Here is a 12686-nt window from a genome sequence, read left to right as displayed (position 1 = left end):
GCTCTTCCTGCCCACCCCAAACCACAAAGTGGATGAACACGCCACTGAGAGTCAAAGGGGAAAAAAGACAGAATTCAAGCATCCACATCCCCCTTCTTAGGATAATCACAAATTCAATTTCCAGTAAATTCTACTCAACCAAAGGAAACAGCTCCCAGGATAAATGTCCACCTTTTAGAAAACAACAAGTACAGAAAGAAAGTGGGAAAGGAAAACAAAGGTGAAGGAAGGTGAATTTGGGTGGATTGCTCCTTCTTGAACTGCCTTTTCTATACTAATAGGACAAATTCTGCCGACCTCCACATCCCTGATACAGAGGCAGAACCAGTCCAGTTCCGTGTGTGGTTTGTATGCATCAGCCTAACAGGGAAGATGTGCGTTCATCCACCTATAAGCTCTCACTGTGTTTTGTGGTCTTTCTTATCACAGCACTAAGCAGCCTGTTTTTCCGTATGCCTTCTCCACAGGACTGTCTTGTTCCTCCGAACTTCCAGCCCCAAGGTGCTGCCAGCTGGCCGGCCATCTTGCCGTCTCCCCAAATGAAGCCAACAGGGAAGAAAGTATGGACAAGACAGGCGACAGGTCTCAGATGAAGTAGTGTGAGTGCCACCCAGCCACATGTCAAGATCAGCCCCGCTCCAATGTATGAGCCAATAAATCCCCCTTTCTCAATCTTCCGTTTGCCCTCCCTCCTCCCTTCCTTTTCCTCTCCCTCCCTTCCTTCCTCAAGTTGGTTTGAGTTGTATTTCTGCCACCTGCAACTAAAAGCGCCCTGAATGTTTTAAAAAGTGACTTGGAGAAGTCATTTAGAGGGAGAGTGGGTTGGAAGGCAAACCGGACTCAGAGAAGTGTTTGCCTTTGCTGGCCACATATACTGAGCCCCTGAGAGGCTGCTGGTTGCCAGAGCTAGGGAGTCCCCTCCTGAGGCCCAAATCCACTGGGGGAGACAGACTTGCCCCACATAAGTAAGCTACTGGGAAGGACATTGCTACAGACTGAATGCTCGTGTCCCCCCCAAAATTCGTGTGTTAAAACCTAACCATCATATTCAGAGGTGTGGTCTTTGGGAGGTAAGCAGGTCATGAGTAGAGTCCTAGGGATGGAATTAGAACCTTTATAAAAGAGATGCCAGAGAGCTCCCTCGCCCCTCCCACCAGGTGACATTATAGTAAGAAGACTGCTATTAACCAGGAAGCGGGACCCTCCCCAGACACTGAATCTGCCAGTGATGTTAGACTTGATGTTAGATGTTAGACTTCCAGCCTCCAGAACTGTGAGGAATAAACGTCTATTGTTTATTCGGCACCCCGTCTATCATATTTTGCACAGCAGCCCAAACAGACCCAGACAGACATGCTGGGTCACCTGGGAGCCCAGTGGTCTGGAAAGGGGAAAAGGCTGTGGCTGCTGAGCCACTGGGTGTCCTGCCCCCTCAGTCCCCCTTCCTGGCATGAACCCATTAGTGCCAGACCCCACACTGCCAAAGCCCAGCCTACCTTGGTGATCGAAGGATTTCCACAAAATGGGAAAAGAGGGAGAGCTCCAGGTTGTCTGCGGAATTCATCCAGAGCTGGGGACAGCAAACACATAGTGAAACCAAGACAGTATAAGCAGCCCCAGAGCTTCTGAGGCTTGAAAACGCTAACACAATTTAGCTGCTCAGGAATCAGACCGGCTCTCCCGACACTGAGAACTTAGAAGTGCCTGTCCGAGGGAGAGCTCGAATGCCATTCCTCTGCTCCCCATCTTTGCTGCTGCCCACTGCTTCCGTGTGAGTCTGGACTTGAACCAAGGACCCGTGCCCTAACCTATGTCTGGCCCTCAGTCCTGCTGCCCGTGTAGCCAACTGCAGCTCATTCTCGCTGGAGCCGACAAGGCAAAGACCAGTCTTCCCAAGTTAGAGATGAGACAACAGAGGCTAAGTGAGACCAGTTGAGTGACAGGACCCACGTGTCACCGGCAAGCCGTAGGACTGGAGTTAGAAGCTGAGTCTTGGCTGCCTGGTTTTACGCTCCAGCGGCCATGGACCCAACTTATGCATGCATCTCTTTCTTCCCTTCTTTCCTCCATAAATCCTGCAGCACGGCCCACACCCTCCCTGATAGAGCAGCACTGCGTGCTGCGCACCAAGGGGAAATGCACTGTGATTCTGACAGTGAACTTTATAACTCAGGCCGTTTTCCTTCACAGTAAACAAAGTGCGGCGACTAACCATCCTTCTGGGGCACAGGTGATGGCGCGCCTTCATGTCTCGTGCCCATTTCCTTTTAGAGAGTGCTACTATTTCTTATTTCTAAATCCTGACATTTCCCAGGGCCCAGGGTTGAGAAGGTTCTGACATGATATTGCAAGAATGCATTCACAGAGCAGCAGAAAAAGCTCACACTTCTAAATGAGGCCATGTTCTAGAGGCAAGAAGTGCCCTATAGAGTCCTAAAATGATATCATTATCTGCATTTAGTAGCTATGAAGAGTGAAGACTCAAGAGACTAAGTAACTTGCCTGGCGCTCCATGGTTTCTAATTGGCAGAGGCCGGCTTCAGAGCCTGGTCTGTCTGACCATGGAGCCCATTCTCTTGTCTCTTCCTCCCTATGCTCCCCCCAGGCATCTCCTGCAGACAGTGACCCCTAGGGTCAGTAATTGACCTCACTTGAAAAGGCATGTGGCCTTGGCTCCAACCTCTTGCTTAAGAGTGAAAGCAAAAGAGCCTCAGAGGACCCAAGTTTATGAGGAGGCCCATGAAGGCAGCGACCACCCCTCTCCAGTCCCCAAGGCCCAGCACCACACATGCCACTTAATGGGCACTTAATAAGGATCCATTAAAATTTTTTTAATGTTTTATTTATTTCTGACAGAGAGAGAGAGAGAAAGAGAACGTGAGCCGGGGAGGGTCAGAGAGAGAGGGAGATACAGAATCTGAAGACAGGCTCCAGGTTCTGAGCTAGCTGTCAGCACAGAGCCCGACGCGGGGCTTGAACCCACAAACCGTGAGATCATGACCTGAGCCAAAGTCAGATGCTTAACCGACTGAGCCACCCAGGCGTCCCAGATCCATTAAATTCTTTAAAAGAGGGAATGCAGAGTAAATCAAGGTAAAATATGTGGATTGCTCTTAAGCCAGAAACGCACTAACAGATTTCCAGCCCCTGTTTCACAGCCACTGCCTGGCACACGCAGAGGAGGGCAGCTGCCATTTGGGAGAGCTTGTGTGGGCTGATGTGGCCCCAATAGGGGTGGGGGTAGGCAGACATGGCATCCCAACATGCAAGTCTGTGCGAGTCCAAGAGCCTAAACGCTTGGAATAGTCACTCATGAAGACAGTTGCTGAACAAATGTTACGCCAGCTTCAGTGTCGGGAGCCAGGAGAACTGAGGAAGTCTAAGACTGAACCTAACAATTTGTGTGTTCCTGAGCCCTTACCTTTCTCACAGAAGCACATCCCTGTTTCTCTTCCAGAGCACTGGAACAGTAAAAAGCTGCTGTTTGAGGCTCCCTGGCTCTTTAGAAATTACATAATAGCAAGTACCTGAATTTTGGGAATCATGGATAATTGAATGTTGGTTGTTATCCTGTGTCACTTAACCCCTGTACTGAGGACTGCAGTGAGATGTCTGGATTAGATTTCTTTGCACATCAGATGGAGATTCTCAAATTCTGCCCTCTCCCCAATCCCTGGGACCATCTCACTCTCAGAATGAGCTGGCCTGTCCCTTTTTCAAGGAACCCAAAACTTCAACTTCCTGTCTCTCCCCTGCCTCCCAACTTCCTGTCTCTCCCCTACTTCCCAACTTCCTGTCTCTCCCCTGCTTCTCAACTTCCTGCTCTCCCCTGCTTCCCAACTTCCTGTCTCTCCCCTGCTTCTCAACTTCCTGTCTCCCTCCTCTCTCTCAACTATCTGTCCCAATCACTATGCATGGATCCCACCATTTCTCTTGTAGCTCACTCTCTTGTCTCTAAACCTTCCCTCTCCTTTAAAGATTTGTCCCATCAATAGTGTTTCTCTCACTGGTATTTTTAACCATCCTTTTCCACTGCTTCCTCCTCCTCAGCCTACAACCAGACTCAAGTCCCTTACCTTAAGTCTTGAAACTTCCTTCTATTCTCATCTCCTTTCTTCTTCAAAACCTCACTGACTATCTTGACTTCTATCGTCCTCTCTTCACCTTACTTATGACCCCACAATCTACCTTTCACCAGGCCAGTCAGTGACCCTCAATTGATCTCCAAGTGACTTCCAAATTTTACACAATCTTACAAATTACAAAATCGACCATTTATACATCCTTGTCCTTACTTTAGTTGATGTAGGCAGACATTTGTGAAAGTTCTCTTCTTTTGGAAATTTCCTCCTCCTAATCTTAAAATTTTATTTTATTTCATTTTGTTTTACTTTTCTATTTTTTTAGCTTCTAGTTGTTATGGGTTGCTTATTTTCTTAACTCCAGCTTTAAAAGCACCAGCTTACTTAAGAGTTTACTCAGAGAAGCATGGGGTGGGGCCCATGGTCATTCCAGGAGCAGGCAGTGGGAGGATGGTGGGTGCCTCCATTGGTAATTTCTGGGTGGGCTGCTGACAGCAATGCTTTAGAGCCAAGCTGCCTGAGCACAGCCAGCATTCTGGAAGGTACAGGTGTGCAGTCAAGGCATGCTGTCTTGTTTATCAGTGCAGTGAGGCCATTTATGCATATCTCATTTCCTTTTGTGCACAGGGAGCCTATATTTCATGTCTGCCTGGCTTTCTCTACAACCCTTTCATCCAGCCTTAGATCCAGATCCAGGGCCTGGTTCAATTAGCTAATATTTTATTTAGGATTTTTGTAGCTATATTTATGAATAAGATTGGCCTGTACTTTTTCATTTCCCATACTGTCTTTTTTTTTTTTCTTTCTTTCTTTCCTTATTTTTTTTTTTTTTTGGTTCTGCAATCAAGATTAGCTCATAAAATAATCTGGGAGAGCTCCCTTTCCAGTTTCTTGGAAGAGTTTATAAGGTTGCAGTGGCCTGTTTCCTCACAGGTAGAACTTCCCTATAGAAACCCTGGGCCTGGACTTGCCTTGTGGATGTTGTTTACTTGTAAGATTTTAAACTTGTGATTCTGTTGTTTGATGCTTATGGGGCCGTTTGAGTTTTCATCTCTTTTTGAGTGAATTTTGAAAACAAATTTTCTTGGAGATTGTTCAAATGAGCTAAGTGTTCACATTTATTGGCACAAAGTGGCCAATCTTATTTTTCTTACCTTTCTAATTGCACATTCCTCTGTGGTTATTCTTCCCTTTCCTTCCTAATATTATTTAGTTGTGCCTCCCCTTTCCTCCTCCCTTCCCCACCTTGGCCAATCCCAACAAGTTCATGTTACGAGAACCAGTTATGGGCCTTGCTGATCCTTTCTATGTTTGTTTCTTTCCTAATTCATGTTCTCATCTCTTTGTTCCTTCCTTCTTCCTCTGAATTTTGTTTTTGTTTGCTTTTTTGTTTAAGGTTTCTGTGTGTTTCTTTTTGTTTGGTCATTCTAACTTCTTGATCTAAAGGTTCTGTTCATTACTTTCAAATTGTTCTTTATTCCAATATATACATTGACATTTATAATTTTTTCTCTAAATCCAGCTTTCAGCAACATCCCACAAAATGCACTGTACTTTTTTATACCATGTTATACACAGTATTCTTTCATTCAGTTCTATATCACTTCTAATACAAATAAGGAGCTTCATTAATCCCCCTCTTTATCCCACAGCCTTTGCCAAAATTCGGGTTTCAAAATTTTTCACCTGGATGTCTGTAGCAATCTCATGACCCACTCTCCCTACCTTGGGCTTCTGCCATCAAAGTAATAGGCCTTAAATAAAATTCTGTCGTGTGATATTTTAATTAACATCTTTGGTTACCAGCAACTTAGCAAATTGTATCAACAGTCTAAANTCTCTCTCTCCTAGAAATAAATAAAAATATATATATTTAAAAAAAAATAAAAAAAAATAAAAATTGTTTATAAAGCCTTTATCCTTATAATTCAACTTTGATCATTTACTCAAAGGAAATAGTTTTTAAAGCAAGGAAAATGTATGTACAAAAGTGCCATCTATAAAAAACAGTGTCATCTATAATAACATGAATTTATATATGAGTAACATAGCAGAATAATCTAAGACTAACAATAGGGGATACTGAAGAATCCAGGAACTTGCTATAAGAGACATTATTCTGATTCAGAACAATACTTGCAAAAGTACACAATAAATATTTTTCAATGTGACGTTCATATCTTTAACAAGCATTATTGGTGAGGGTCGTTGAAGGAGTAATGATGGAGTTGAAGAGCATTGCTAACGCATAGAGCTTGCTGGGAGCCTAAGAGATTAGGAAAGGGGCATCATGTGAGGGAGCAGACCTCCAGGTCATGATTAGATGATCTCACAAATGTTCTTTTGGACTTTCAGTGACTTGGTGTGCAGCAATGAAGTGCAGATTGTAGGGGATTTTCTAGTACTTGTGTGCTTCTAGATTTATTCCCTGGCCCCTCATATGTTCCTCATCTTCCTTTGTCAAGATGTATTTCCTCCCCATTTTGCCTGTCCATGGCCCAGGGCTTATGTCTTTGCCACTGTCTGGTGCTTAGAGTCCCAGACTTTGGGAGATGAGCTATAGGTAGTATTGTCCCAGTCTGTCCATCTTGTAACAGGATATAATATTTACTCTTAACACAGGATCATTTGGAACAGGAGTTCTGAGGAGGAGAGAGTGAGGGTTCTGATTTGAGTGATGGTTTCTCCTCTAAGGGTGTAGGCTCCAGAGTGTCCTAATATTGTAAAATGTGAAAAGCAGACACATGGGACATTAGTCTTTCCCTTTTCATTAAAAGTGTGTTAACCAAAACCAAAAAAAAAAAAAGGGGGGGGGGGTGGAGGAGTCCATAATAAATGCTTTTAATGCCCATACTATGTGAAAAAGGCAGGACTTAAAATAATATCTACACTATGATCATGACTATGATATAAAAATATGTATATTGTGCATAGGAAGTATAAAAAAGCAATGCCTTAAAAATTGGCAACAGTCATCTGGGTCTCAGCAACAGGAGCGTTCCCCCTCCCCTACTTTTCTGTAATTTTAAGTATTCTACAATAAGGATATCATTTTTTTTAGATTAAAAATATCCATTTTTAAAATACTTCCACAGACTCCAGCATGGATTGCCTAAAGCGCATGTCCTTGCAGCCCAGCCTCTCCAGCCTGTCTTGTGTCCCCCTCCAGTCTCACCTCTCCCTGTGACAAACAGCCCTGCAGACACTGTCCAAGCCACCTGCTCTCAAAGCCCTGTGGTTGTTCTCATCCCTCCTGTGTGCAAATAGCAGCGTACACTCCACCTGGACGTTCCCCACTGAATGCACTCTGCCAGACTCGGCCCCAGAGTCCCTGATCGGGAAACCTGATTGGCTGTGCTCTCATGCCACTCCCCAGATGCCCTGTGCCTGTCTCTCTGTGGCACCTAGCACATAGCACATCGTAGTGTCAACAGGGTCCTGACCTGGGCCCAGACAGCTGTGTGAAGAGGCCGGATCCTGGTTATCACCAAGTCTCCAGAACATGGCTAATGCCTGACCCCAGTGGGCACTTAGTAAATGGCGCTTTGAGAATGGAGCAATCCACCCAAAGTTCTGTGAAGGCCTCCTCACTTAGCCTCAGGTCTGCCCTTAGGGTCTCTCAGCCAGCCCTTTCAAAGAACATCCGTCAACAGTGAAGCACCATTCAAAGGAACTGGGATATATATTTTTTAAACCTACAGTTTTAAGATCTCTTCTCAGATACTATCTGGTTTGACCCCCACACTGGCCTGTGAGGGAGAGATGATAGTTCCCCTTTCACACACTAGAAGACTAGAACTCAGAGATATCAAGAGACTTGCCCAAGGCCACAAAGCCCATTTGTGGTAGGATTTAATTAGAAATGAGGCTCCTCTGGGCACCAAAGCCTTTAAGGTTTTCCTTCTCACGACCCGACCCTCATGACTATTGAGAAAGCCAAGCAGCTGAGTGTAGAGGAAGCCCCAGACTTTCTTTACTGTCACACACACCCACTCCTTCAGGGCTAATGACCAACCTCCAGTTTACCTCAAAATTGCAGAGGATGTGTTGAAAGACACCAACATTGGTGACAACAGATGACCCGAAGCCCAGTTCTGCAGTGCCAGCAATGGAGAGGATGAGCTGAAAACTCCGATGGTTTAGGAGAGCAGTCTTTTTCCTCAGGAGAAAAGCCATTATCTGAAAAAGTTTACAAAGCAGTTTGCTCATGAGTGCATCACCAGAACCCCTTTCTCCTTCACCTGCTTGTTCCCACCAGCACGTGCGGTGAGCCTGGGCTGAAGGCCCTCTGCTCTCTGGTGCTGCCTCCCTCGTCCCCATGTTCCCAGAAGAAAAATACACACCAACTTCGGGGGCTGCTTCCCCACTGGTGTCCACTTTTCTACTTGTGTGACTTGACCTCTCACTAGGGACCCCCTGCTTCTTCCTGAAATTCTATCCCCCGCCGTGTTTCCAGAGTGCTACTGTCTCTTGGTTTCCTCCTACATTTCTGTGTGTTCTTTCTCATTTTCCTTTACTGGATCCTGCGTTCATAGCCATCCCACAAATGTTGGTGTGTCACCAGGAAGCTACCACCTCCCCATGAGCCCAGCTGCACCAACATCACTTCAGGCTGCAGCCACCCGATGGGCCTTTCTACTGTGCCACGCCCAGGAAAGCAGCAACATGCAACCTTGCATATGAGGACGGAGGTGCTGGGGTCCCTGTGGCCCACACCCATCTCAGAGACTAATGAGATGGATCCTACCTAACCTGGTGTCTCTGTGGACCTCAGTTATACAAAAGTCAGGCTGCCTAGTCATCTACTGGCATCTGGGTTCTCATTCACTCCATCCACAACTCAGTTCCCTAAGTTCCCTAAGCCTGGATCATCACTGCCCAGCCCTGTCCTCCCAGACATCCTCTCCAAAGGAAGTCCTGCTTGCTGTTATAGACTGCACATTTGTGTCTTCCCCAAATTCATGTGTTGAAACCCTGTCCCTCAGGGAACTGTGATCTGGAGGTGGGTACTACGGGAGGTAATTAGGATTAGAGGGGTCATGAAGGCAGAGCCTCGTGGTGGGATTAGTACCCATGTTAAGAGTTACAAGAGAGCTCGCTTCCTCCCTCTGATCTCTCTCATGTGAGGACCAATGAGAAGTTGGCTATCTGCAATCCAGAGGAGGATGCTGGGGCCATGCTGGGACCCTGGTCTTGGACTTCCCAGCCTCCAGAATGCTGAGAAATAACTTTCTGTTGTTTATAAGACACCCACTCTTTGGTATTCTGTTATAGCAGCCCAACTGCTAAAGACACTTGTGATCAGTGAATACTTAATATCTTTCCAGATTGTTCCAGCCACTTCTTGGATAGATCTGAAATCTGACTACTCCTCACTCCCCTACTAAGACATAATTAGGATGGCTGAAGGCTGCTTGGGAAAAATCACACATGCAGGCTGACTGGTTTCACTTTGCACTAATAGTGTCAAATGCCAAAGTAGTCCTCATTTGGCCTGGTGGTCAACTCTGATTTTCTAGTAAGCTGGTGTTCTTCATTGTAAAGATGAGAATTTCATCTCTTTTCCTCTCTTCCCAACCTTCTCTGTTGAGAAGACAGAACCCATCAGACACGAACACTCTCATCTGCCAACACCAGATCTACAGATTGCCTGTGTTACATCTCTCTTGTCATAAGTAGGGTCTCCATCTGCAGGGCTTCTAGAACCCACCCCTCACCTCCTCGAGAACAAAGCTCCATGGGATAGCTCTTCTTTCCTAGCTTCATCCATCTCTCTCTTTCTCTCTTCTGTCATTTCCTCCCATCAACAAAAATGCTCTAGTATTTCTCACCTTGAAAAGAACCCTCCTTGGAGTGACTGGATGGCTCAATCAGTTAAGCTTCCGACTTTGGCTCAGGTCATGATCTCATGGGTTCCTGATCTCAGGTCATGATCTCATGGTTTGAGCCCCACGTCAAGGCTGTGTGCTGATAGCTCAGAGCCTAGAGCCTGCTTCGAGGATTCTGTGTCTCCCTCTATCTCTGCTCTTCCCCCATCCTACTCACTCTCTCTCTCTCTCTCTCTCTCTCAAAACTAAATAAAAACCTTTAAATTTTTTTTAAAAAAAGAGCCTTCCTTTAAGTCCTAATCCTTCTAGTTTGGACTCCATTTCTCTACTCCTCTTCATAGGTCAACTTCTAGAAACATTAATAGGTACACTCTAGCCCCATGTCCTCACTTCACCCTCCGTCTTCAACCCTCTTCAGATGGCTACTGGCTCTACCTGTCCATCCACCTTAGAAAGGTCACCAGTGACTTCCAGGTGCCAAATCCAACAGGGACATCTCTGTCCTTATTTGCTTTGTTATTTGCAGCACTTAGCGTTGTTTGATCCCACCTGCCTTCTTGAAACACTGCCTTCTTTCAGATTCTTCAACAAAACTTTCTTCAGTTTCTCTCCCCTCTGCTTCTCAATCTCCTTTGTTGGGTTTTGATCATATTTCCAGCCTGTATGTGGCTAGCTCCTTATTGCTTTCTCCTCAGCTCTCCTCTCTTCTCTCTCTACTCCTTCTCTTTGGCCATTTCTTAAATGCTCTTGTGTGAAATATCATCATGATGGTATTGGTGACTCTCACATTTATACCTCTAGCCCGGCTTGCCCCTCCAAGCTTCAGAGCCATCTGTCCCACTCGACATTTGACCTCTGATGTCATACAGACATTTCAGATTTAGCATGTCCCAAATATCTTCTTTCCTTCCTGTGTTCAGCACTCTGGACACACAGCACAGGCTGCTGCTTTCCAGTGCTATCTGCCCACACTTCCCACAAAGACCCCGACCCTTTCCAGGCCAGGAATGCAGTCTCATAGCAGGCTGGATTCTCTCTCAGTCCCCTGTTCAACTTTCACCCCTTTGACCTATCTTCCTTAGTGGTTTCAAAGGTCATTCTAAAGCATGAATCCTTCATTCTCCCTGTTCCAAGCCTTCTTATGATTGCTCATCCCTTCCGAAATAAAACCCATGCCCCTTGGAGTAGCAGAGCTCTGGTAATTGTCTGTCTCTCCATCCGGGTTATTGTGTACTGGCCCATCATTGTCCTTCCTCCTCTCTGCATGGAGTCCCTGAACAGGATCCCTTAAGTGCTCTTAATGTTAGTCTGGAACACTGTCCTTCTTCCCCATGCTATGAAAATCCAACTTATAAAACTTGCCTGGATGCCACCTCATTTGAGAAGAGGATAATAGAAAAGTTTTGACAGAAAAAACACAGAGAGAGGTTTATGCTTTCATGCTCTTAGGTCCAATCAGCAAACCAGCAAATGAATAGAGTAACAGTCTAAAAATGATTAAATTTACTCTTGAGCAAGCCATTTAATTGAAGACCCTCATTTGCATTCACAGATGCATTCCATAAAACCTCGTTGAGCACCTACTGCATACCGTGCGCTCTCAGGGTGCACCAGTGAACAAGCAGACCCCATCCTGCTCTTATGGGACATCTACCTGGGACCTAGGGGCTGAAACAGACTACCGACATGACAAGTATATAAAGATCTTGGGCATGCAGGTTATGAAGAAACAGAAAACGAGAAAAGGTGTCTCGAAAGAGATGAGATAGGATGGAGGTTTTCTTTATAAAGAGTGGTCAAAGAAGGCAAATAGTAATAGTAACAGTAGTCTTGTTTCTTTACTCAAACCTGCCATTTCCCACCTGCGCTACCACTGTCCAGCCCTTCTTTCTGATATGCCCTGCAGACAAAATATTTGCAATATTTCTTTTGTAAGACATGAGAAGCATTTTAGATTTCCCTCTTCCATCTTCGTTTGTACAGGTACAAGAAATCTGTGAATCTGATGGGTTCTTTACTCAAATAAAGTCTTTGGGAATTTTTGTCTCACAAAAATATGCTTTTTTGTCCATCTTCTTAGACAGTGTTAACATTGTGAATGCTTGTGTCCCCCCCCCAAAAAAGAAAACATTTATATGTTGAAACCCAATCCCCAATATGATGGAATTAGGAAGTGGAGCCTGTGAGAGGTGATTAGTCATGAGGATGGAGCCCTTATGAACGGGACTGGTGCCTTTGTAAACGAAACTGCAGACCAGGGTGTCTGGGTGGCTCAGTCAGCTGAGTGTCGAACTTCAGCTCAGGTTGTGATCTCAAAGTTTGTGAGTTCAAGCCCCACACTGAGCTTGCTACTGTCAGTCCAGAGCCTGCTTTGGATCCTCTGCCCCCTCTCTCTTTTCTTCCTCTGCTTGTGCATTCAAGCTCTCTCTATCTCTGTCTGTCTGTCTCTCTCTCTCTCTCTCCCCCTCTCAAAAATAAATAAAACTTTAAAAAAAAGACAGCACTACTCCTAAAATCATTATTGCACAATATGCTAACTAACTTGGATGTAACTTACAAAAAAAGAGACAGCAGAGAGCTCCCTTACCCCTCCCACCATGTGGGAACACAGTGAAAAGATGGCCATCTATGAACCAGGAAATGGCTTTCACCAGACACCAAATCTGCCAGTACCTTGATCTTAGACTTTCCACCTTATAGAACTATGACAATAACTTTCTGTTGTTTAGAAGCCACCAAGTCTATGGTATTTTTGCTATAACAGCCCAAGCCAATA

At 45.3% G+C, this 12686-nt stretch overlaps 1 protein-coding gene across 7 annotated transcripts in view; it reads right to left on the bottom strand.

The window, feature by feature from the left end:
• The window catches only part of WDFY4 (WDFY family member 4), a 290261-nt gene that overhangs the window by 171351 nt on the left and 106224 nt on the right, over positions 1–12686 (bottom strand). For all 7 annotated transcript variants that reach the window (XM_077746401.1, XM_077746405.1, XM_077746404.1 and 4 more), the window contains 2 exons: positions 8109–8261; positions 1497–1570 (listed from right to left, as the gene is read on the bottom strand). In XM_077746401.1, coding sequence (XP_077602527.1) covers positions 1497–1570; positions 8109–8261 — 227 coding nt within the window. The remainder of the gene's footprint in view (positions 1–1496; positions 1571–8108; positions 8262–12686) is intronic.

The sequence above is a fragment of the Crocuta crocuta genome, unplaced genomic scaffold, assembly GCF_008692635.1.
Source record: "Crocuta crocuta isolate KB4526 unplaced genomic scaffold, BGI_CrCroc_1.0 scaffold28, whole genome shotgun sequence".
NCBI classification, from domain to species: Eukaryota; Metazoa; Chordata; class Mammalia; order Carnivora; family Hyaenidae; genus Crocuta; species Crocuta crocuta.
This window is presented reverse-complemented; position numbering and strand designations above follow the sequence as displayed.